Genomic DNA, 26,520 nt, shown 5'->3' with positions numbered 1-26,520 from the left:
TTCTGTTTCTGTTGTTTGTTTTTAACAATGTGCAACAAAGTCCAAAACATGCTGCATGGCAGGGAAACAATAACAAGTAAACACAAAATGGACAAGTGTGAAAACTTTAAGTTTAATGAAAGCTTTAAAGGATTCATTGATAAGTTTAACAACAGCAATTGCACATACATTATTTATATTAGTTATAAAAAAAACCCTGAAACTGACCAGAAGACACACATTTCTATTGTGCGATTAAAAAAAAGTATGCAAAAATAGAAAAAAACTGAAAAGACATGATAAATAGGAAATGTTTGCTCAGTCCTTTGGATAAATGGTTTATGTTCTTCATTAACTTACATTGTGTTCTTTCTGCATGTATTCCACTTTGCTCGTACCTGCTTCAAGCTCCTGCACCACATGCTGTCCCTCAACCACCAGCTGTCATCGCATTCAACAACAAACAAACAATTTGCCCAGTAATTTTAGATTTCATGGGTACAGTACTGACAATCCTGCCATCCCATTGCATTGTTAAAGCACTGATTCAGTCTTTGGGACGCCTAGTAATGACTAAATGGTGCAGTCTCCTTCAATTCATGGTACCCATGGTGGTTTGGCTCTGTGAAGAGACAGAGAGTTTGAGTTAGAGCTAGGAAGTACCACACGGCCATCTCCTCCACATTAGAAGGAGGAAAATTAACTATAAATGACCTTATTTGCAGGGCTTTCACAATAACAAATGCCAATATTTACAGCACATTTTTGTCTTTTTTTGCTAGTCATGTTCAGAGTCGTTATTTCTTGGCCGGCATCACTTAATGATTTTCTGGACATCCCAAATGATGTAGATAAATATAGCCACCAGCAAAATACGTTTGAGTGAGTAGATGAGGGTTACGGTACCGAGGCTCATATTCTGCTCCACCAGAGGCCTCTTCTCGCTGCAGTTGACCACGCGGTCCTGCGCCGCCCCCAGAACTGTCATGATGTCCACCAGGTTGAGCTTCCCCTCCTCCTTGGCCTCCTCCACCTCCTCCGACAGCTCCATCGCCGCCTCGTTGCGCTCCTCCATCTCCTCCTGGCTCAGCATGGCGTGCAGTCCCTGCGCCGCGCCGCCGCTCCCCACCTGCGGCGGCGCCAGCGAGCACAGGGCCCTCACTTGCCCGTAGGACTTGAGCTGCGCCACGTTGGCGCGCAAGAAGAGCAGCAGCACGTTGAGGTCGTTGAGCGGGCAGCCCAGCCTGCGGTGGTTGACGGCGTCCAGAGCCGGCAGGACCTCGTAGACGGAGACGAAGGCGGTGTCCCAGACGAAGAGGCGGATCAGGCTGAAGAGGACTATGGGGGCCAGCAGCACGTAGATGGCGCCGTTGGCCACGCTGATCACCTGGAAGACCAACTGGCCGATCATTTTGCACTGAATCAGCTCGGGCACCCAGTTCTGGTCGCGCAGCATGCCCGTGCGCACGAAGCAGCTGAACTCGTCTTGCAGGAAGGCGGAGAGGTGGAAGTAGGCCAGGTAGAGGCAGGCGGCGGTCATGAAGGTCAGGAGGAGGAAGCCCCGCAGGAACAGCATGCTCACCAGGAAGTAGGAGTTCTGTTTGCACTTCATGTATCTCTCCAGCAGGGGGTACTCAAAGTAGCGCTTCCTCCTCGCTCTGAAATTGGACAGGGAGAACATAATCAGCATGTTCACTGAGCAGCACATGTTCCCAGCTGGGAAGTGGGCCGACCAAACCACAGTGCTCTATTTCTGGAGACCAAAAATTCTGCCCATCAGAACAGCCGGTCCTCTAATGAGACTGTAGACGAACGTTTTAAGAATAAGTACGGGCGCTGCTGAGGAAGAAGAAAACGTCCAAAAACCCTGTCCTACAAGTTAATGCTATATCTCACTGCATGCTATGCTTTGGAAGGAACTTTAATTGTGTCTAGTTTTTATATTTCAATTTAGAAACACATGTCGACTAATTAGATCTTGCAAATATCTCAACTTGAGGTGTGATAGCTGTGATACTACAGCCGCCCAGCAGTCATCTTACAGGCATTTCCTTTTTTGGCCAGCTAGTATTTTCTCTCCTACATGTGAAATCACTGAGAGAAAACTCGGCATACCCACAATACTTAATCAACTGACAATTGTCTTGTATGAATTGCGTTATTTGGCAAATTTGTTCGCTAGCAGAAGATTGCACCTGAAATGCATGGATAATCTGCAGCAGAAAGAGAAGACCAGGCTCCTTGCACTCAATGAGCTAAACAATGTGAGTGAAAACGACGCACAGGCTCGGTTCGGACAATTTTGTCATTTCCCGTTTTGCCTCGTCTTGTATGGTGACCGTCGCTTCTCGCGCAGATTTTAAGTACTACCTGACAAAAATAACCCCAAACTGAAAACTTTGCATTCCAGGAAAGGAGAGTCATTCATTTCTTTTGGCGGCAGTTTACAGTCAACTGGACCAAGTAGTAGGCTACCAAAAAGCAAGTTGTGTTGCCTACTACTGAACTCTCTGAGACTAGAAATGTAAAGTTTGATTTGAAAATAGAACTGAAACGAGACATTTATGACGCCACCTCCCTCGTACCTCTGCAGTTCAGCCTGAAACGTGAGTGGATTATTGGTGTTCTGGCGCATGTCAAGGATGTTCTGGGCCATTCGGATGGAGCGGTTGTATGACTTGTCCAGTTCGTCAGTTATGAAGAGGAGATCTGAACCCAGGGACGGCATAACAAGCTGACGCCAGATCAGAGCTGGTAGGTACATCAACACTGCCATGGCCAGCAGAGAGTAGGGGAACATCTGAGGAGGCAACAAAGAGGAACAAGATGGAGATACACATGACCGAAGCCGTCCAGTATTGCACCCTTTACAAGTCCATCAACTTCTGGGAAAACTTTTATATTCTCGAAATGCAGACAGCTAAAAAGTTGTCCAGTATTTTTTAGTTCTACATCTATTTTAAACACCGGGAAGTCTGAGGCTCATGAACCCCTGCTTGATCAGAATTTTCCACACTCACTTTGTGCACCCAGAGCGAGCGCTGCTCGAAGTTCCCGTTGCTGTCAAGCTCGTGATGCATGAGAGAGTCCCAGCAATACGTGTCCACGTAGCTGGCCTGCTTGATGGTGAAATTGCTGGGAGGGAAGCAGCTGATCTGAGGCCCTGCAGAGTAAACAAATGTTGATCTTCACCATTACGTGCTAATATATGGGAATTGCCTTCTGCGGCCCACTTTGATCTCGCTTTATCAATTTGACTGCGAGCGGCGGCCTCTGAGCACTTGATATCTTTCCGACAAAACATGCGTGGAGATGCGCGCACGGACACACACACACACATACACAGTGCTTGGGGCCTTTTAAGTTAACTTTTTTTTTTTTTTGGCTGGATTTTGTGGGAAAAGTCCAACCTGGTGTTTAAATCCCATCGCTCCTCCACCTTATATTTAGTCCACCTTGATGCGTCCACATGCTCTCCATCTGTCATTTTCCAAAGGGCGTTCCGCCCTTAAACAGAGAACATGGCAGGGCGTGTCCCATCTATTTCTGAGTCTGACACCATAAACATGGAGCTACTTTTTTTTTCTTTCTTTACAGCCAACCCCCCTCATCTGGACAGCTTTCTCTCATGTATAAAAACTGCCTCCAATTTCTGATTTCTGTGCCACTCCAGCTCATTCTGGCAGTCATTCCATGAGTAAATTATATGTCGGAGGGGTGTGTAATTAATCAGAAACACATTGGGAGTGGCACCTGAAATGTAATTATGCAGAGCAGCAGCAACAGCAGAGGGATATTTTTTTTAATTCATTTTTTATATATAGGCTAAATATGGTCATTACAAATGGTAATTGTGCTTGCGCTGGAAGGAAGTGCTGTGCTCTGTTTTGTCAGAGTTCAGTCTGATTTATACCTCTGCTAATTAGCTGCGTGCAGAGAACGTAAGCCATCGGTCCGACACTGTAACCTCACTGTAACCTCATCGCAGCACAGAGGGTTTCACTGCACAAAAAAAAAGAAAAAAAAACTAAACTAAACACAATGACTGTGATCAGTCCCCTTCTTGCCGAAACCATTCTGGCTTTGTTGAGACCCAGAGTTGGAGAAGATCGGCTGCTGGCCTGACAGGAGGCCCACAAAAAAATATGTGTGTTTCTCTTTCCATAAAGCTTTGTGGACCTTGAAATTACGGCGGCCACTCCGCTCGATGCTAATTGTGATTAGCTGCTAGCCCATAATTCTGTCCCGGGAGCTGTAACTCTGGAGTTGATTGCCACTCTTGGGCTGATCGTTACATGTGTGGCGTGCACACACTGATGACAAATGAACGGTTGCAGGTGATGAAGCAAATCAACAAATCTTCCGGGCGACAAAACGCAGTCGTAAACACTGCTCCTTGCCCGTTCCTCTCGGCAGCCTGGACAAGCTTGACAAATTTGCTCCCCTGTTTTTACTGATGCCACGCAGTGTGTGTAAATGGTGCACAACGGTGGTCCCCACCGCCAAAGACTGGCGGTGGGGAGCTGCTTTACTGTTTCGCGTAAAAGCAAAGAGAAGCACTGGCAAGGAAGAGGACCATCATATTTTTATCCACTGACAAATGTTGTGGAAAGATTTTTTTGGACAAGTCTGTTGTGGGATCTGGCTTTACTCAACATGGGAGGAACCACACTTGCTGTCCTTGCTTTTACAAGTCATAACCTTCAAATTGCTTTCTGGAATGGAGATGTTGCGTTGTTTATCCTCATCTAAGCTGTCTCAGCTGTCACAAGCCAGAAACCTTCATACACGCACTTGGCTGACATTTTATATTAAACAGGACCAATGCCAAGAGTTCTCGCTAACAGAATAACGCAATACTGCTTCTCCGGCGTCTTTGTGTATCTGATGGGATTTTCATTTATGCTCCATGGCTTTGGGTTCTGAAGTTAAAGAAAGAACGTGGAACAAAGTGATGCCAGTTTAAATTTGCATGCTAATTCTAATCTATTTCACATTGCCCCAGAGCACAAGTGTGGGAGAGTGTTTTGACAAGTCATCTGACCTCGAAAAACAGCGGCCCACTCCGTTTCCTGAAACTCTGTCACAAGCAGTCGGCTCCCCGCCTCCTGCGAGCACTTTGGCAAAGACACGGGCCACCCTACGTATCTGCCACGGCCTCTATTTCAGACTCCCACTCCCCAATTACCATTGGCAGATGATCTTCGCTTTTTCTTTTTTTTCTTTTTTTTCCTGCTCTGGGTGAGGATTTCTTGGCTGAGACTCCAGGTGCAAGGAAAAAAAAAAAGGCAGACAGCAGCGCAATCAAGCAATGTTTTGAAACTGACAACGCGGCAAATAGTCGGCCAAGACATATCAGTTGAGCCTCACACACACACTCTGCATCTCGTTCTCAACCCCTTCCCACCCGCCACCATTTAATCAGCATATCCTCTCATTTGACTCAAATCGAGGGGAGCTGCCACAGAAGAAGTTCGCCCTGTAATTACAGAGTGTGCCAGCGTCATTGAACGCCGCTCTCAATCATCCCACCCAGCAGCAATTAGCATCAGGAACACGGGGGCTGATTGCAGACCAGCTCGGAGGACTCAAAGTCACAGAGTCGGCCTCCGTGGTGCCAGAGCCGTGCTGTCGACTTGCCACGTGCACTTGTCAGACTGCCGGCGGTGCTGCTCACAGGCCTCGAGTGCGTGTCAGTCAGGAAAAGGTATAAGCTCATACGAGTGGGGGGGCTTGTTTCCCTCTTTTTAGAGCACCTTGGCAACACCCTGTGCTCTTGTGCCTTCAGTGAGTTGTCTCATTAACTGAGTCTACGGCTTGATAGTCACACATATCAAAGAAAGTGCCATGGTAGCTTTAATAGTATATTTTAAATGTAGCTTTTAATGAACAGGCCTCTCGAACCTCACTCACTATCGACCCAGTTGTAAAGTAAAACAGACAATATTGGTACTTCCATAAATAAAAAAAACACACTTTTGTTGATAGGATGTTCACTCTTACTGCACTTTACGTGGCTAGACAAATAAACAGTAGTTAGCTAAAAGCTAACAGAGCCCACAGGATTAAAAAAAAGAGACAGAGAGAGAAGTGTAAAACATCATCGACATATACATGACAGTGTATGCAATTGGAAAGATGTAGAGTGTGGCTCACCTAGAGAGATCTCACGGGCGAAGGCCATGCAGACCAGCACCAGCGGGAGGCCCACAGACACATACTTGATGACCTTGTCCAGGGGAAGCTCCAGCTCCAGGTGGCTGAGCCTGTTTATCGCTGGGCCTTCCTGCAGAAGGGCATCAGATAGCATGGCCTTGGCGGCCGCCCTGGCGATGGACATTTCGAACACCTGCCAAACGGTGAGAAGAAGACTCAAGCTTTTTTTCTGACAGCGCCAAGCCAGACAGAAGGAAATGTTGCCGTGCCCTCAGCGCTCTGTGAGCTCTGTCGCACGGTGCTGCTCGCCATCCTTCCACACTCATCCAGCCTTCAGTCATTCCTCACACCATTTTGTGTTGTGAGGAATGGATTTGTGTAAAATCCAATAGGAACACCCTTTTGAGTAAATGAATGTTTGAGTAAGCAAAATAAAATAAACAGTCAACGACTGCATCTGACCTACCTCGCGTCGCCCAGCTTTAGCTCGAAACGGAGTGTATCAAAAACCCTGCAGTCTGTCGCAAAGCTCCTTTAGTAATCTGGGAGGAACCGCTGCAAATGAGAGGTTGGATCTGGGCTGGACCAGGCCAAGTTGGGTCTGGTCGTAATTACAGAGGACATTTGGGATAATGTAGGCACTCAGATGACACGGAGCTCAGTGGACCTCCGGTGCCCGACGCTGGGCCACGCAGCTGTGTGTGCTGTGTTTGTATGCGCTGTTGCGTATGTGTGTGTATCCCTCAGCCCTGACCACACCGGAGGGCCCGGTGGCCGTGGCCCACTTCAAACAAGCTGCCTGTTCCCAGTGGCTTTTGCAGCCTCTCTCATCCGGAGGGACTATTTTTACAGCTGCAGAGCTACTGCCAGCAGAGATCCTGCACCGTACAGCAACCGTGTTGCTGCAGCCTGAGAGCATGTTTTCAAGAGAGGAAACTACTAGTGTGTAAGCACTGTTTTGGATTTAGTGTAATGTGAAGCGCAGGTATTTTGAGGATTTTGATGTGCCAGTGTTGGACTGTTTGAGACTCTAAAAGAAAAAAAATACACAAAATCCAAGTGAGACAAAGCAGTTTCCCCTCTAATCCTGCACTTTACTTATCTTTTATTATACCAATGTGTTGTGTACCAATGTTGTTCAACATTCAGCTTCTCTGCATCTCCAAAAATGTTTTCATTTTTCTTCCAATCACGTTTTGACTTCAGCAGGGCTTCATGTGCACCAAGTGTTCAACAGATGTTGCCAACTTACGTTTACAAAGAGTAGGACGCACAGATCTTACTAGAATTAGATTTTCACTCCCAAAAGTTCCCACAGACTGAGCCGAGAAAAGACTTTTTTTCACCTGCGAGGACCTCAGTTTGTTGTTTGTTTTCAGACATTTGACAGCTGCCCATTTACACATTCAGACAACACGAGACACAACCCAAGTATTGGTGCGGTTATTCAAAAATAACGAATGCAAGTTAGTTTGGCTTATTATTGTTTGTGCTGACTTTTGTACTGTAACCGCGTTATCACATTATTTGTAAAAATACATTTTTTGGATGAGTAACTGAGCCTGTGAAGCCATTTACCCCCACTGAGCTACCATAGTTACCATAGATACCATATTGCTACCAGTTTTATAAGCTAGGACAGCATTACCAATGCAATCTAATGGGGAAAAACAAAACACAATGAAAACATCTACCTGAGCTGCAGAGTAAGAGGGATATTTACATTTTCATAACGCAGCCTCTCCAAAGAGGGCTCCAGTCAGAGAAATATTTTGATGCCCTGCCTCCATGACTCCCAAACAAGTTTTTATTAGACGTCTGCCAGGGATGATGTGCCTCCCACGTGAAAAATTCTCCGCGCTGCTTCCTCATTTTAATGTCACCTACCTTATCACCATATTGCATGTTGCCTGATGCAGCATTATTCGTGCAGCCTCTGCAATTCAAAATGGGCAAACCATGTCGTGTCATGTCGTGTCATGTCATGTTTAGAAGGAGGCGAGTGGTGAAAAAATAGGTATTTAATAAGTGCTGCAACAATAAAAATGCGTGAACCCTTGTTCAGAGGGGCAGCAAAACAACACAGCCATGCAATTAAATAAGCAAGTTAATGCAACAGTAAGTAAGGGGGGAAAAAAAACGATATATATAAAAATGACGCCCACGGGACTCATTTCCATTTCCCTCTGACAAAGGGAATTTACATTTCTCTTTCAAGACGAGACCCCCGTGGCGGAGCACTCGGCTGGTTTCTCTCGTGGAAGCCGACAGGAAAGGTGGGAGAGCATTAGGGTGGGCGTCTCTGAGGAAAGTTAAATCACAGGCTAGAGTGCTAACCAGTGGGTGGGAGAGGCTCCATGCTAGGCACAGCAAAAGAAGGACAGATAAACCAGCATTTAGAGCCTGTAATCTGGAGGTATATGCCGCAATCAAGCAGGGGCTTCAGCTGTATATGACACACACACACACACACACACACACACACACACACACACACACACACTGAGTGGACTATGTCACAGTTCTCTGTGTCTTGCAATCAAAGGCAGCCAAAGATTCTCCCGGTGGGGGCGAGGACAAAGTTATGCTTACCGAATTCCAGCCTCACGCTTCGCTGTCTTGACTTGAAGTTCAGTAAGCACAAATTAAAGAACACAGCCTTATCTAAAGTATTCCAAAGTCAATCATGACGTTGTCCGATATTTCTGTGGCAAATCGGTGTCATTGTATTTTTGGACTCTTTCAAACCACCCAGCGAACGCACTCACTTACTTGGAGAACCACTCTGCTACTCAGGGCAAATAAAAGTGTAATGACTTAATTACGGATGAAATAGTGAGCAGTTCTCATGTTTCCTCTCAGCATACACACGGCAGCCAGCTCTGCCTCGTGGCTGCAGAAGAAAGCGTTTCATTGTGGCACTGCAGTCACAAGAAGAGTGGAATAATTAACCGACAGCCACACAAATAATCACTGAAAGAAATGACTTTTTAAATAAACTCATTTAGATTTAAATGACTCGATATATGTGTGTATTTCCACTCGTTCAACACTATTGAGTCATTTATTCTGTATTTATTTAATGTTGGCACTTTTTGCACAGCTTGCAGTAAAAACATATCAATTTGATCCCACCAAAAACTTTGGAAGTCATCTGCGGTGCGAGAGGTTGGTGGTGCAAATCTCCTTTGACAGCTTCGGAAAGGAGAGAAGTAATTCAAGCTCATGGTGATGATGATCTACCGACTGGTTTAACAGGCAGTGTGAAGGTCTTGGTGGCTTGTTTGTGCTGTTGTGACAGTAAGTCATAGAGTAAGTCAGGAAAAAATAATGTTTGACACTTTAGGAGCTGTTGCTGTCATCTTCATCTTCCCTCATCACTGGAAACAACACGCGTACGTCCAGAAAAACATCTGTCTAATTGTATGTGCTGTTCAAGTCAACTTCAGTCCAGGTGAGCATGGAGCACCTGTAGGACATTGTTCCTCTTTGTTTAACTCAGTGGCTCTACACACAGTGGCTGCGTTTCCATTGTATTTTTTTTTTGTTTGTTTTTTTTGTAAAATAAAAGCAATATTTCAAAATAATTTGACAAAGTACAATTGCGATTTGCAGAATTAATTCCTTCTTCTTCTGCTTATTTTTTCTTTGACTCCAAACATAACGCGCCATTTTCACTGGAAGTGAACTGGTCCACGTGACCACGTCTGGTGACGCGGAAAGGCGAAAAAAGTTTTTCCATGACACTTTTGTGACATCCCTCTATATCGTTAGGTCTGGAAAAAAAACACCTCGTGAGAGCGTAAGAAGCTTCTAGCGATATTTGAGCGTTTTTTCGAAGTTCAGGCGTTTCCATTACCAGCGTCTTAGGTTTTGCACAATGGAAACGCAGATACTGTAAAGATGGATGGAGCTTCTGGTTAGCGGGTTGGTGCCCACGCTGCACTCAGCCATCAATCATTGCTCACCTCCTTACCACCCACTCATGATCCAGATATGGAAACACGTGTCAATCAAAACAAATGGCTGAACAGCCACGACTGCGGAGCGAATCTCGAGGCTCCCCAGCAGGTATCGGCAAACCAATGAGTGACCTCTTTGAACTGGCTCAGTCGCCATCCACATCGCTCGTCACCAGCAGCCTTGGAAACCTTCACTGGAACGCGTGCAAAGTTTTCACATCACGGAGTCACACAGAGTAGCTTTACAGGATTTAATTATTAAAATTGGTCTATTCCAACACAATAGGTTATGACAACAAAGTGTACAAAGTAAATAGAAATACTCCCTATTGTCTGTCACTTGCTCTGGAAGATCCTTTTAAAAAAGTAATTAAGGAGGGAAAAAAAAATAATGAGCAAAATACATCACAATGAACCATTAAAACATTCAATATAGCATGTTTTTTTTTCCCCTTTAGACATCTTCACATTAGAAACGAGCGATTCCATCCGTGTGCTTGAGTACAAAATGGAGCGAGCTGAAATTGTTTCACAGTTTCCTCAGATTGCTTCACATAAAACCGAGAGAGAAGTCATGACGGCGCCTCGCTCCGATTCTGATCAAAACCGTCTTCTCCCGACGAGGGACTAGTCCGTAAACTCGTGGAGATTCCACAGTCCGTGGTTCTTCCTCCCGCGCGGTTCCTCTCCTGGGAGGGCAAAACAGACCGAGGGCTGAGGGCAACGCTTCAGATCTGTTGACTGAAATGTCCGAGATCACAAAAAACGCATTAGCGGTTTCTTTTTCCCCTCCCTCGTGTCGTCGGCTGAAGTGCGTTACCACCAGCAGTCACGACAACCCATTAAAAAATGGGGAAAAAAAAAACAAACAGAAAAAAGTCCACAAGATCTATAGTGAATGCGCAGGCATTCCTTCATCTACCCTCTGAGGGCACAGCAAATGAAAAGAGAATAAATATGAAAACCTTCAACACCAAAATGCAAATTAAGGATAAATCTAGTATACACAGCCAGCGCGCACTGGTTGACTGCTGGATCCTTGGTGCTCGTGGCAACAACTAAGAGACAAAGTAAAGCTTGAAGTCATGCTGGGAAAGGTTTGCTGTCCACGGAACCTTTCGCTCGGGAGAAGGAGGCGTGCCAAACGGGACCTGAGTCGACTGCGAGTTGATTAAGAAGCCGGAAAACGGAGGCCGTTAGCACCACAGTTAGCTTGACAGGATTTTTTTTTCTCCCTTTTGCTAATTCCAGGAAGCAACACTGTAGTGCAGAGCCTGATCAGTCCCAATTAACAGAAAAAAATTGGAATTTATTTCATGGTGCCAAAATCTCTGTATGGATTACATTCGATGAAGGTGTTTGTTTGCAGTCACTGATGTGACCTCATTCTCGCATGCGGCGGCGTTTCACCGCTGAGCGCAGCCACAACTGGGATCAAGAGGTCAACTGCTTCATTTTCTCTTTTTTTTTTTTGCGACGGCCAAACTTAAAAGCGTCAGTAAGTTCAGTTCAGCCTCTTCATTCCTGAGGCGTTCCTCTCCACAGACACCGAAAGAGGAGAAAATGTGCTACCGTCCAATTATCTCGAGAGCTCGCCTCGTCAAAAGACATTCAGATGGAACAACGGATATTTTCAACTAATATTTGTCCTCTATGATTGCGAGCGTGATTATGCCTCCGACTCGAGAGCCTGAGGAATCCTGCGAGGAACCCAGTTTGCCCTTAAACGCTCCCAGAGTCACCGAAGCGTCCGAGCTCGCCCTACTCCAGCTCCTCCCTGTGCTCCATGCCCAGGTCTCTCCTCGCCACGCCCGACATTTGCCTGGCCCGTCTGCTCTCCTCCTCCCCGCCGTCTTCTTCCTCCTCCTCCTCTTCCTCCATGCCTTCCTCCTCCTCGTCCTCCTCCTCGTCCTCCTCCTCCTCGTCCTCCTCCGTGCCGTCCATGGAGTCGTCGGCCCCCAGCATGGCCTGCTGCATGGCCAGGGTGGCCGAGTCCGACGACAGCGAGTGGAGGCCGTCCATGTTCAGCGGGTCTGCGGCGGGAGGAGGGTTCAGAGAGAGAGAGAGAGAGAGGGAGAGAGGGAGAGAGAGAGAGAGAGAGAGAGAGAGAGGGGAGAGGGAGAGAGAGAGAGAGAGAGAGAGGGGAGAGGGAGAGAGAGAGAGAGAGAGAATTTGTTCAACATTTTCAACAACAGATCTTTGAAAATATAGCAGGCTCATATGAATACGCAAGGTCTTTTGTATTCATCTATATCAGGGGTCACCGACCTTTTTGAACCTGAGAGTTACTTCATGGGCACTGAGTCATATGAAGGGCAACGGGTTTGCTACACATTTTCTCAGTCAGCTTTTAGTATAGTTTATATTATTATTAATGGTACTGATCTGTGTGAAGACACTTCTCAATAATTATCAACAATGGTTTAACAAGGCCGACATGGTGGCGCAGTGGTTAGCGCTGCCACCTCACAGCAAGAAGGTTGTGGGTTTGATTCTGGGCCTGGGACCTTTCTGTGTGGAGTTTGCATGTTCTGCCTGTGTCTGCGTGGGTTCTCTCCGGGTTCTCCGGCTTCCTCCCACACTCCAAAAACATGCGTGTGAGGTCAATTGGCAACTCTAAATTGACTGAAGGAGTGAATGTGAGTGCAAATGGTTGTTGGTTTCCATGTGGCCGTGCAATGAACTGGCGACTTGTCCAGGGTGTCACCCTGCCTTCGCCCTAAGACAGCTGGGAGAGGCTCCTGAAGACCCCCGTGACCCTGAGCTCAGGAAGAAGCGGGTATAGAAGATGGATGGATGGCTGGATGGATGGATGGACTTAACAAGGTTGGATAAAGTTGAATTTTAGCTCAACAAGTTGTGCTATTTTTAGAACAGGCCTGAGGGCGAGTCACGTGGCCCTTGGAGGGCCACCTGGTGCCCGCGTGCACAGAGTCGGTGACCCCTGGTTTATACTGACGTGCTCATTTCCAAAAATGTAAATTTTGTTTTAATTGCCTTTATTACTTTATTTTTTAAGATATGCCTTGTTTAACTCACTCCCCGTCCAGGTTGATCACACGGCACTGTGCTGCGGCTGGAATGTGAATTTCCTGAAGGATTTAATGAAGTTCTTGTCTATCGATCTAAAAAGAACTTGGAGGTTTTCTTGATTATTGCACTAATTCAACAGTTTTAATCTAACTTTCAGTGTGTTAAGAGACCATATTCCAAATACTTTCTAAAATCTATCATTTGTTTTTTCCTCATTTTTTTTTGAAGTTCATATGGTGAAACGTTTACCCCAAAATAGAAAATGAGTCAATAGTGGCACCTTGTGGTTAAAACATGAAGTGCAGCAATTCCAAGTTCCTGCGATAGCTTTCATTTTAGAACAGAAATAATACATAAAACTGCAAACACTAAAGCAGTGGTTCATTATTCATGAATTCACTTTATGAGACACGTTAAGCGTTGACATACTGTCTGAGTTTCCCGTTTGCGATCTGTGTGTTTGCAGAACTCCTGCCACGATGGAGTCGGGCCAGAAGCGCTGCGTTGGACGGTGCTGGGACTTCATCTTCTTGGCTTTGGGAGCTGGGTCGGGGTTACTGGCGTCCAACATGGGCTGAAGGATACGCCGACGGGCGTTGATAAACCTGTGTATGGTTTAAGACGGGAGAAGAGCTTAGTGTGGGTAAATAAGAGAATCCTCCTTTTCATGAGGCAAAAATTGAATGGATTGTATTTTAGTTACTTAAAAAATGAATCAATATAAAAGACAAAAAAAAGGTTAAAAAAAAATGCTTGTTGAAAAGGCTTCCAATCATTCCACATCTTAAGCAAGAACCATATTGTAACCACTACTACTACTACTACTACTACTACTAATAATAATAATAATAATAATAATAATAATAACAATAATAGTAATATTATTATTATTATTATTATTATTATTATTATTATTATTATTATTATTATTATTATTATTTATTTTTTTTTATTACAATCTGAAAGAAGACAAAGGGCCATAGTGGTGTACTTCATACATAAGGCCAGCAGATGGCGCCATGACATTAGCGCTATGTATGACAAACACCATTTGATTCAGGTCGAAGTACAGCTTCTTACCAGTTGTTGACTTGCAAAAGAGTGAGATTTGTTTGTGCTGCGATCTGCCTTTTCTCATCTTCTGTTGGATACGGGTGCTGAAAGAAGGGAAAAGTCATTCCATCCGACTTCTTGCTGACTTTCTATGTATGGACTTTAAAACTGACTAAAACCCATTTTGGTTTCCTCACGCCATAGATCGATAAGAGTAAACAGGGATGTTTTTGGCACGCATGTTGATTAATTCTGGAATTTTGATAATGATAAAAAAAAAAAAATTAGCATTAAGAATCATTTTCTTTGTGGCGATTTCTTTGTAAGGCTCATCGATCAGCCTTCCTGAATCTGTCACGCACTCACAGGAACCCATCCGCAGTCTCACCATGAGATGCTGGAAGAGCCAAGAGCGCATGATGTTAGTGGCGTGTTTGGGCAGAACCCCCCTCTTGTTTTTGGACTTCTTGTCTTCGCTGTCCAACAGGGACGACAGGTCCATGTTTACCTTTGGGTGGAAAGAAAGAGGAGCAGATGGTCCAGTTTGGTTACTGTTGCCGCAGAAACAAAGGAGATAACAGTTACCCAGAAACACCTCCAAGTGTAACCATGGCGACTGAATTTGACTTAACGGTGCTCAAAAAAATAATAATGAAAAAAAAAAAAAAAATAGCAGAACCTCTTGACTGAGTGGACGCACGAGAGGGTCAGAAGTCTGGCCGGTGTTTGGTGCTTCATCAAGGGCGGAAACAGTGAAGGGTCAGATAAAAGTTTTGGATGGTGTTGAATTAGAGAGGAGCTGCGCTGACACAAACTACTAGACTGTTTGGAAGAGAGCCTCCTTCAACCTCGACTAAAACCTTGCCTGGGGAGGAGCAGGTGTATCCGACACCGACTGGAAGTTGGTTAAACGAAAACAGAGTTCTGTTCTTGACTGGACGCTCAGAAGTGCCATCATGATGATCCTTCAATGGAGAAACGACTGAAGTACTGCTAAACTAGTCCACCAAAAATGATCAACATCAGCTGTTCCATTTCAGTTTTACCTTCATTGAAACGAAGCAACGTGCGTTTTGTCATCATTTCTTCCCAGTATGAGCTCACACAGAAAAACCTTTTCATCAAACTGACACACTGCTATGAGATTATCAACGAAACGGCATCTCTGTATCTTCTCCCCCTTTAGGGACGATGTATGTCATTCAAACTACACTCTAATTATTAACATGATTAATATTGGTTTTTACTACTAAAGTGAAATAACTGTTAATTTAACTGTTAATTAGCAGCCTTCGACATCCCATCCATCATGTGGTGCACACTGATCGCTGGGAGGACAAACTCCTCACCATCAATCCTTCCCGAGTGGGGAACATAAGTTTAAAGGTTCTGTGTAATTTGTGATGTATTTCAACAAGCTGAAACGTCAAAAACTGCTTTGCACCAACATTGTTGGAAACTCTTCAGTGAGCTGAACTGCTCAGATGTTTTTCGTGACAACAATAAAACAAACTGGGTTATTGTGTTCAGTGTTTCCACAGTCCCCATGCCCCATACAGTTGTTGCTGTAGCACTAAATGTGGATTCATCTAGTACAAAAAAAAGAAAAGAAAAAAAAGGGCTCTGACAAATTCAACATTTCCCTCCTCAGTGAAAAACAAACCAAACAAAACCTTTGTGAAAATCCAGACTCTACTTAGAAATGATCAGGAGTTTTCAAACTTTTGCATGCGTTGACGGATGAGGACTGAGTTGAGCTGGAATCAATCTGTTGTTGACATGAATCTTATGGAGTGTTTTAATAATCTTCATGCAAAAAAAACAAAACAAAACAAAACAATGTGTATCATAACAGCTAGATCATAGGTGTCAAACTCTGGCCAGCGAGCCAAATTTGGCCCACAGTGTCATTATATTTATCCCACGAGGCAATACCAAATCACTACTAGAGCTGGTCTGCCGCTATTATACAGCACATGTACCGCTAATACTACAATTCCCAGAATGCTCTGCTTGTATTTTGGCACATCAATCAGGACAGGATGTTCCTTGAAATATATTATGACTTTATTGGTTTATTGTTGTTATTTTATTTTTAAATGTATCATTAGCCAGCGGAAAAGGTTATAGTTGGAATTTAAATCAGAAAGTTGCAAACACAATACAATTTTATTTACATTTTATTTATTTTGATGTTTTGTTTTGTTTTTCATGTGTGCAATATCAAGTTATGTATTGTATTGTGTTCAGCCTTGCTTGTTCCATATTCAGGGTTGAGGCAAAACGTGTTTGGGTCCATATGAAAAGGTTCACTGCTCTATCTGGAGAAAGATGTGTTTCAATAAATATCAGTGTTGGCCGTGACTTTGTCCAAGTTTTACATTTTGGCCCCACTGTGTATTTGAGTTTGACAGCCCTGCTCTAGATGAAAGTCGAAGATGTTCATTCTTCCAATGTGTAATCAAAAATAATAAAGAAGCCCACAAAATGAAGTGTTGTGTAGAGCGAGGCCATGGGATGAATTGGGTCTATAGATTAATAAATAAATAAAATATCAGCACACCTACTTAAACAAAGTGCAAACATACACATTCACTCTCCAATGTCCCTGCCACACTGCCTACACAGAACAAGAAGGTCTATAAGAGTTACAGCTGAGTGTCTGGTGGACAGCGCACCTCTCACTCCTCCCCATCAGAGAGTGCACAGCTTCTGGGTGAGGGAGGGCTTGGATTAATTGGCGGTGCCAGGCTCGACAGTGTCATTACTCGTGTTTAGAGCAGTGACAGCGCTGCGTTCAATTCCCAGCCGCCGTGTCGCACCCTGCCACGGCCGGGTCACAGCCATCCGGCGAGGCCTCTGGGTGTCAAGCACAGAATTGCCTGCCCCAAAACTCAGCACCGCAACCTCTGAGCACTGTTTAAAACCTTTTTTTTTTTTTTTCCATCTAGCAGTAAATGTTAAGCCTGGCCTTCACAGAAAAAAAAAACACAAAAAAACAACCTTCTGCATCTGAATAAATGCAGTTAAGCCCAAGTGCACAAGTCCCATCTATTTAAAAGACTTAGTGCCTGTGCTTGAAAAAAAAACATAATTTTTCTAGTGAATCCTTAACAAATATGTTACAAAACTCTATTAAACTATGTAAATGACACCGATAACATTTATCTCTAAAGCCAGATAAGAGTGACTGGTCACCTTCATTTTAGGGATGGCAGTCAGGACAACTTGAACCTAGACAGTATATAGTATGTGTCGGTTTCCTTGCTAAATTCACGCCCATTGTAAAATTACAGCGGAAGTCTTATGGCAGGGAGAGTTCACCCAAAATCAATATATCACCAGTGATTTTACGCTCCGATGATGTTTTCTAATCTGAAGATTGCACACAGAAAGACTTCCACTCATGATGGGCGTCCAAAACCACAGACCCACATGCAGAAACAGAAGAGGAACACAGCAAGTCGTCATACTGTTCAGGTGATGTCAGCGAAGTGTCAACTTTGAATGAAACCAACGACACTCTCACTCTATGATATTTCTTTTGTGAAAACGTCCTCTGTGGCCAGCAGCAGGGGGATGTGGGTGTCCCCAACTTTAGGACAATGCTTCCAATGGTAAAATGTCACTGGAACCTACGTCCAGAAAGCGGTGAGCAGTGATAGATGAAATACTGCTGTTTGTTTGTTTTAAATCAACGATCTCTTTAAGGGCTGCAGATGGAAACTAGCCAGGGGCTACAATCCATTTATACATCTTAACATACATTACCCCATACGCTATGTCCATTAATATGTATGGTTCCTTCCTACGACCAAGTAAATAAATTCTGACAAAAAACAATATGCAAATGTCACTTCACTTAATTGAATAATTTGCAGGGAAAACATGCAGATGTTTCAAAAGGTTCAACTGCAAACCCCGCAGTAACTCTCTTCACAAGTTGACTTAAATGGAGGTCAATTCTTGTTTGTGAAAGTCAGCTTCGATATTTTTATTTCATGAGATCGTAGTGGTCAAGATGCACTCAGTGAACTACTGTGAATGCTGGGCAATGCCTTCATTTACCAGAGACTGTCACAACTTTTACCTGCTGCATGCATAGTTTTTGGATTTCATTCGTTGGTTAAAATCTAATGGAGGCTCGAGTGCTGCCCAAGTCTAAAGCGTGAGGCAGGTAAAGCAACCGCCCCCCTGCCCTCTAAATGCACCAGGGGTCCTTCTTACCCCATGCGCAAGGCCAGTGCGCTAATGACACACGCGCCATTGCCATTTTACACCCAGCACAGTAGCATTCTTCATGGTCAATCATGTTTGAACATCTAAAGCAGGAGGAATCGAGAGGTGGCCTTACTAAGTTAGTGCAGCAGACTTTTCTTGCAAACTCCTGTAACAACTTGTAGCTGTGAAATCGCTGTTCTGTGTAAAACAGGTGAATGAAATGTTCAATGTGCAAGGTTATCCCATCAAACACATTTATGTGACACCTGATGATTAAATGTATGATAAATAACAGGACTGAGGCTCTTTTTAGTGGCAGTGTTGACTTGTTTTAACAGCGTGCGCCAAATTTCGGCAACCCGTGTGGAGTTGGAGCTGCGCTTTTAAAGCGTTTCATCAAAAGACATAAAAACATCTGTGATCTGTCGTGTCCTGAAGGTTCAAAGCACGTCGGGGTGTAAAAGAATCCCGAGCGAATGAGAATGCTCCGAGTTGCATCATCAAAACTTGATCCAGATATAAAAAAAAAAAAACAAAAAACAAAAAAAACAAATCACCGATCCCGAACTGGAGTTAAACCTGGGAGCGATGAACAAACTCGTTCCGCCCGCCGTCAAGCGGGCTCATTCAGACGCAGATCAGGAAAATTGTGGCCGCGCGGGTTTGTGCGGAATGCAGAGAGCCGCTGCTGCTATTTGTCCGCGGTGCGGCGTCGCCGGTGAGGCTGGTGTCTGGCCGGGCACAGTTACCTGGGAGTTTTGGATGTGGATGGTTCCCGGTGGCAGCGCCTGCGTTAACACTTGCCCTTGTGATGTCACCATGGCAACTGGCTGGTACAGGGTCCCACCTGAGGGGATAATTTGCCGTCTATGAGTATCAAGTGGCGACGGCAGCTACCGGCAGCAGCCTCCTCCTCCCACTGCCGGAGCCTTATTAACTTCCCGTCAACCCCCGCAAACAAAAAAAGCAAGGCAAACAAGAGGCAGGAAAACGATTAAATTCAAGGTGCGTTAATGTCCTTTAACCCAGAGGAGTCGGAGGGAAGGCGAGCGCAGTTTTGCTGCCGGCTTAATTAGCCCTGATGAAGACACTCATCGCAGTCTGTTTGAGCTCCTTACCGCGTGATCAAAGGGCGGGACATTGATTTATTTTGGGTTGAAAGGGATTTCCAGAGGGCAGGATTAACATTTCAGCGCGCAGGCTCGACATGATCAAAAACCTCATCGGCCGAGCGCTTTGTGTCAGACACGCACAGACAAAAAGCACTTCTGACATATCGTAAAAAAGGACATTTGAAGAAGGGTTGTAATGATTTAACGATCCGCTTTGCACTGTGTGTTAAATGCGACGCGTCGTCCTCGTACTGGTGACATCTGCTCACACTAACACTTGTATTTTCTTGTAAAAATCATTAATATAAGCAGTTTAACAAAGTAACAAACAAACAATACAAATGATAACATTTCATTTTTTTTATATCTACTTTTCAGAAAATGCATATTGAGACTGATTGGCTGCAGAAATGAGTGACAGCCGCGGTTCTGGCCATGTGCTGAAGTTCCACTGTGAGGCGCCCTTGTGGACGGCATTGTGAGGTGCAAGACTGTTGTCAAAGACACAAATAGTCTCAACTTTGACTATGTGTGTTTGCGGTTTTAAACATTTGCGTGTAAATAAACTTGTTGTGCACAAATGAGGTTCAATTCATTTTCCCTGTCTGTGAAACCGCCGACGTCATTTCAGTGCTTTTCAACTCCTACCCACAAACTTCAAAATTGGTGTTCGTAGTTGAGAACTTGAGAACAGAAATTGGATTTTCGTATTCGTAAGAGTCATAGAAAGTCATTAGCCTTAAATTATTTTTATACAAAAAACATACCAGCAATTTTACTGATTCACATCTATGAAAGTGGATTCTGGGTAAGGGTTCATTTCCACACAAATGTTTAAAATTACAATTATGAACAGTCAAATATGGATTATGAATTTTGATAGCGATGTTACACAATATTATTAATGGTACAGTCACATGATCCTCAAATATGCAGCAAATTGAATTAAAAAACAATGTTTTAAAGGCAACATTTCACAACCAAAAATTCGACTCGATTGAACTTTTCGTCCTTCTCGTTTTTCCACAATTGCACTGGTTTCACAATCCGAAGACGGCCAAAATAAAGACTCCAATTTACGTTGTTTTTGTTTTTTTTTAGCAGCCACTGCTGTGAGCTTACCAGACACCACTTGAGAGTTGATTGTAGTCATGGCGACATTGCCCTGTTGCAGACCGCCGGCAGGCACCACAATCCCTGAAGGGTTAACAGAGCTGGAGACAGAGGTCATGGATGGAGAGGAGGTCTGAATTAGTTCCTGGGGGATCACAGAGAGACACTAGTGAGCAAATGTAAAGGCAGTGGTGACGCTGTTTGTGACTAAGAGACTCCCATCAGCAAAACCTGGCGAGAATTTCTTTTTTTTTCATTCCCCTGCTACTCAGAGCCACAAGGAAGTGCGTTGATTACTGACCTGCTGCATGTTGAGACTGGTGTGCGACGGAGAGTAAGGCCCTCCAAGGTCGTTCCGCAGGAGGTTGTCGCTGTGCATTTTGGTCTTGAGGCAGGTGATGTATCGGTTGCAGAAATCTTTACAGAGCTCATTGACCTTCTCCAGTTCCAATAGGTGGATCCGCAGCACCTGAATGGCCTTGACCATCTTAAACAAAGGGACAGGAAACAGGAACAGGCCGCTGTGGGTTAAAAGTCTTTTCCAGACTTTGGTCGTCGTGCTGGATTCTGCATTTTCGACCAACAAAAAAAGCCAAATCTACACAATTTTGTGGATGCATTGAGAAAATCGTCCCGTGCACCTCAATGGGAGTCTTTCAGTAGCACGTCATTGCTTTTTTTTTTTTTTTTCAGGTAATGCAGACGGCAAGAAAAAAAATGCAACCAAAGACTCACTGTTGGTGAGCAATCCCAACTGATCCATTAGAGCGGCTTAGTGGTTGTAGAACAGACTGCAGTTGCACTGGGCAGCTTCCAGGTGTGTGTGTGTGTGTGTGTGTGTGTGTGTGTGTGTGTGTGTGCTTGTTTCACATCTGTATCACAGAGCTCAGTGCATTTCAGAAAAAAGCGAGCCCAGCTGTCACTGTACCTCGCCTGAATAAATAAAAGTGTTGCTGTAGCACTTCTGTGTTTTTTAAAGTCAGTTCAGTCCACAGTACAGTGTAAAAAACTCGCAAGCTAACAGTTACTTTCTCCTACTTGGTATGAATATCTGTTTTGTCCTCCTTCAGAATTTGACAACATCCTGACATGTTCTGCCATAACAAAGAGAGGAGAACAGAGACGGGGGAGTTTTTCAGGCTGGGACAATAGCACGAGAGAACCGAGTCTCTCATTGTCTCCTCATCAAGCCTTGAGCCCTGTGGTGTTTATGTACGGGGACAAAAATGAGACATTCACACTGAAGCTCACACCCACGTTTGTATTCCGTGTATGAAAAATGCAAGGAATACAATAAATGAATAAAAAATAGAATCAATGCAAATGCGCTCCGTCGGATGTAGCAGCGGTAATGAATTACGGATGCTACTTGATGCAGGGGATTCGCGCTCACGTTCAAAGGAAACAGTTTGAGGTGGTTCGAGTTCAGTGACGCGGTGCGTCGTCCTGCTGGAAGTGGCCATCAGAAGACGGGAACACGGCGGTCCTAAAGAGGTGGACGTCATCGGAATGCACCCAGGAAATGATCCCCTGCACCATTAAGCTTCCGCCACCTGCCTGAACCACTGATTCAGGGTGGGATTCCAATCCAGGTTTTTAAATTATTTAGGCCAAATTCTCACAACAACATCCCAAAGTCACAGGAAAACGCGTGACGCATCCGACGCGTGGTGAATATGCACCAACATTGCAGTTCTACTTTCAAACATAGAACTCACTGGATTTTCTCTCCAGATGGTCTGGAGAGAAAATCTTCTCAGAGACACTTTGACCAGCCAGTTGTGCAGCAACAGTTCAAAGCAAACGTGAAATCAATTCCGTTCCATTTCCGTGCTGATGCTCAGGCCCTGTCCACGCGGGAACATTACCGCCTTTTTTTTTTTTCTTTCCCGGGGTCGAAGAAAGTCGCGTCCACACGCTGACAGATGGAAACGGAACGGTGGGTGAAAACGATGTAATGCCACACCGAAACGTGGCGCTGTAAACCGACGCTGACACAGCCACCGGACCCACGATTTAGAAAGAGGGCGTTTCCGCTACACACTAAACACACAGAAAACAAAAATGGCGAGTAGCGGAAAAAAAGTGAGTGTGAGGTTTTGTGAGGTTTTGTAGTAATATTGCCAACATCTTGAAGCGCCTGCGATACAAAGACAACTCCACTCGCCGCCATCGTTGTTGTTTGTGCCCCTGTTGCCGCATTGCATGCCTTGTTTTTTCCGGTCACATGACAGTGACGGTGCGATGACATCATCGTTTTACAAGGAAAAGCCGTTTTCACTGTCCACACGGCAACGATGTGAAAACGGCGAAACGGCGTTGTCAGATTTTCCCACTCTGGGACCCGTTTTCAAAAAATACCGTTTCAGGGGACCCAAAAAATGTCCCATGTGGACAGGACCTCAGTCTGAACTTCAGCAGGTTGCCTTCACCACCAACAACAAGGGCACTGAGTTGCTACCGTGTGATTGGCGGATTAGATATTTGCAGGTGACGGCGTGTACCTCACAAAGAACGCAAGGACGTTATCTGATGATAGCTAAAAAAAAAAACCCAAGAAACCAAAACTTCCTACCAGCTTTCTACCGTTATTAGAAAATTCCCCTCGGAGGGCCAGCGAAGGTCTTGCAGTAATTTCCTCAGACTGCTGAGCCAGGCTTAAGACAATTAAAATGAATGCATTAACGCGGGTCAGGGAGAAGCTTCTATGATAGCTCCGCGTCACACTTGTCTACCTTCTCTACTTTCTCCCGCACCCTCCTCCTCGTCCATCGGCGGGGAACCCTGCCCCGCTCTCGGGCGCGACACACGGCGGTGCACTCTGCCAAAGTCGTCGCTCAAGGTCAGCAGAACGGACAGAAAAGTACTTGGCCGAGGCAGGAGATAAATCAGCTAATTAAACTGCGCTCACTTAATCAGGGGACCAGTAACTCTTTGCCCATCGCAGCCCAGTTAGAAGCTAAGTAACATAACTGCCTAGTGAAAGAGTTAGTGCCCTCTGGGAGGGATGCCCGCACCCGGTGCCTCATAAAGCACACAGATGCAGGGTTAATTGACTGTTCAGCAATTGTCTGCCTGCCATCTCAAGTACTGTAATGGCAAGAGTGCACTTTTTTTCCCCCTCTCTCTTTCTCCCTCTCTACTCCATCTCCCTCGTCTCCGTCTTTGTCTCTGTCTGGCTTTGAGCTCCTCCCCCTCCTTTCCGCAGGAACATGATCAGCATCTTCTTTCTCTTTAATTTGCAATTACTGCGAGCTGCTGGGAGAGGGGAAGTGCAGGGGGAGGACGAGGAAGGCTACATGAAAAGGGAGGGAATGATCTGGGGTATTCAACAGGGGGCTCACTGCAACATCCCCAACATGCATCCATTGTTTTTTTTATATATATCACACTGGTTAAAAGATTATCTAAGAGGAAGAACAATGCAGTGACACACTGTCATTCTCAGTGTTCTCAGTAATTCCAGGTTTTGATGACACTGTGCTCACCAAGTTGTCCAGCTCGGGATCCTCGCTGAAGAAGGGCTTGTGCTCTCGCTCCTGCTGGTGCACAAAGTTCTCGATGTCCACGTCGAAGCTGGCCGACGTTATGCATTCGGATCCCTGCGTGGCCTGCTCACATTTCTCAAACAGCAGGGCGAGCAGCGGGAACAACGGGTGCCTGCGGAGACAAAAGAAGAAGGAAAATTGATCGTTACTTTAATAGAATTACCAAAAAATAGTCGTAAAAAAAGGTCTGATGATCAAACTGTGAGTGCTGAGAATTTCATTTTCAAATATTGAATAAAATAAAAAACATGACATACTAAAATAAAAAAATATATATATACTGCTAATACTTCATTAATGTGATTTTATCAATATGACCTAATAACTGCAACCATAAAGCCAATTGATACTGAGCTGTTTCTACAAAACACGACGGGACTATGTGTCTAAATGGAAAGCGAGGGATCCAATCTGAGAGGGGAAAAAAAAATAAAATGTAAAAAAAATAAAAAGCAGACCAAAACGCAAGGCCGACTATAAAAGCCCTCTCCCTCCATCGCCGTGGTGTTAATAGCGTGACAGCTCCATGACATTTTCCTAAAGGACATGCTGAACATACAGGCGAGCTTCGGGAGGCGGCGGAGGAGGGTAGTGAGGGGCGGGGAGGGGGGGGGGGGGTGTCTTTAAGAGGATACGGTCCGGCGACAGCGCTCGTCCTCACAGTGTCACCTACATTGTTACCATCTGCCTTTTATGGAGAAAGTCTGTAACGTAAGATCCCCCAGACACGCTGCGCAATGGCCCATACTGCGCCGCTCTGTGTAGTACATGCCAAATTATTGAGCACTTCCACTTGGGAGGGGGTGAGGGTGGGGGGGAGCTGCTGCCCTAATGGCCGCAGAGGGTAATATTCTTCCATGCCATAAAATGCGAAGGAACTTGAAGAGAGAGAGAGAGAGAGGGGGGAAAGAAAAAAAAGAGAAGGAGTTTGGTTCACATGAATATTTGAAAGCCTGAAGAGATGTATTTTATGTCTCCCAGTGATTTTATTCCATTCCACTAGACTGCACTCTGCCTCTTCCCCTCTCTCGGTCACTGGCGTTTGTGCATTTCACCGGGGAAGAGGCAGCGCACCACAGAATGCAGTGTGACCCTGTGTGCGCGGCTTTGTGCGGGTCACTTTTTACTAAGCTACAAAGCCTGCGCTGCTGTTTAGGAGTGTGTTTTCAATGCAGACAAAGCATAATGTATTTGCAGCAGATAGCACAAGATAATGAATAATACCCATGGTAGTGTTAAAAAAAAAAAAAAGCCATCTGAAAGTCTGGACTTAATTTTCAGTACCGCTTATTTTATTTATCCATTTTTTTTTTATTGTTTTCACTTGAAAGCAGCCGTCTTGTCCAACTCTGCTTTGAGTCAAATACAGAACCTGCAGATTTGGTGATTTTCAGACCTTTTAGCATCGATTTGTTTATCTAAACGTTGATATGAACTGGCACAGTCACATAATAGCACCCTCAACACAATAACAAATAAATAAATAAAGAGATAAAGAAATAAAAATCTTCACATCTTTTCCTTTCTTACAGATGAATAGAAGGGATTTTCCTTCAGTACTTCCTGTGCTGGTTCAAAGGTGGAGAAACATCAAATTCTCTTTGTGCCTGCAGCTTTCATACCCATATAAAAACCTGCAGGATTGCTTAAAAATAACACAGTGCTAGAGGAGTTTGAGCTCAGTGTCTGTTTGATGGATCACATTTTCGCAGTTTTGGATGCGCTGCACTTATAAGGTGATCATAAAAAAATCTTTGACGATACTAATCGCTGAATGAATTATCACAGTGCAACAAATACTACATAAAAAAAACAATGCAGTAAATACAACGTCTATTACGATGAAACCGCGACAAAATAAGTTTTATAAGATATTATTAGAGGGGGAAAAAAGGCCCATAAAGATGTACAGCGCACCGGTACCCAAAACATATTTTCCTGTGTGTTTTACAGACTTACACTGTCGCAGGGATTTAGGTGTTAATGTAATGCAAGTAATACAAACAGAACTGACAAAAAAAATATAACCCCGCACAAAACTACAGGTGCCCGGCTGCTCAAATGTAGGCCGAATTTCTATTGATGGGATCCATCCCTGCTATCACTGCCGACAGCCGGCTTATTGATTGGGTTTTCCTCATGATACAGGTGTCCACGTGACGGTGGGTGCAAATCTCAGAGGGTGGGTGGAGGGGGGGTGTACGTGCACGGAGGCATGCTGGCCGCTGCTCAGGCTCTAACCCATGGCTCTCATTTGCAGCCTTTAATAGTCGCCTATATTATACTCTAATCTGCCTGATCCCAATTTAATGCCGCTCCCTCGGCCCGACGTGGAAGGAATAC

At 44.7% G+C, this 26,520-nt stretch overlaps 1 protein-coding gene across 1 annotated transcript in view; it reads right to left on the bottom strand.

The window, feature by feature from the left end:
- Positions 1 to 671: 671 nt before the first annotated feature.
- The window catches only part of pknox2 (pbx/knotted 1 homeobox 2), an 87,259-nt gene continuing 61,410 nt past the window's right edge, over positions 672 to 26,520 (bottom strand). Inside the window, 12 exon segments of the mRNA XM_076020006.1 lie at positions 672 to 1,637; positions 2,565 to 2,779; positions 3,000 to 3,142; positions 6,136 to 6,328; positions 11,826 to 12,130; positions 13,560 to 13,735; positions 14,211 to 14,287; positions 14,572 to 14,691; positions 19,154 to 19,251; positions 20,639 to 20,774; positions 20,931 to 21,116; positions 24,118 to 24,289. Of these exon segments, the coding sequence (XP_075876121.1) occupies positions 794 to 1,637; positions 2,565 to 2,779; positions 3,000 to 3,142; positions 6,136 to 6,328; positions 11,826 to 12,130; positions 13,560 to 13,735; positions 14,211 to 14,287; positions 14,572 to 14,691; positions 19,154 to 19,251; positions 20,639 to 20,774; positions 20,931 to 21,116; positions 24,118 to 24,289 (2,665 nt within the window). The 3' untranslated portion in view covers positions 672 to 793.

Source organism: Nelusetta ayraudi, unplaced genomic scaffold, assembly GCF_046127955.1.
Source record: "Nelusetta ayraudi isolate G7.1 ecotype Tasmania unplaced genomic scaffold, CSIRO-AGI_Nayr_v1 ptg000011l, whole genome shotgun sequence".
In the NCBI taxonomy this organism is placed as follows: domain Eukaryota; kingdom Metazoa; phylum Chordata; class Actinopteri; order Tetraodontiformes; family Monacanthidae; genus Nelusetta; species Nelusetta ayraudi.
The sequence above is the reverse complement of the archived record's forward strand: the minus strand, read 5'-3'. Positions and strand labels throughout refer to the sequence as shown.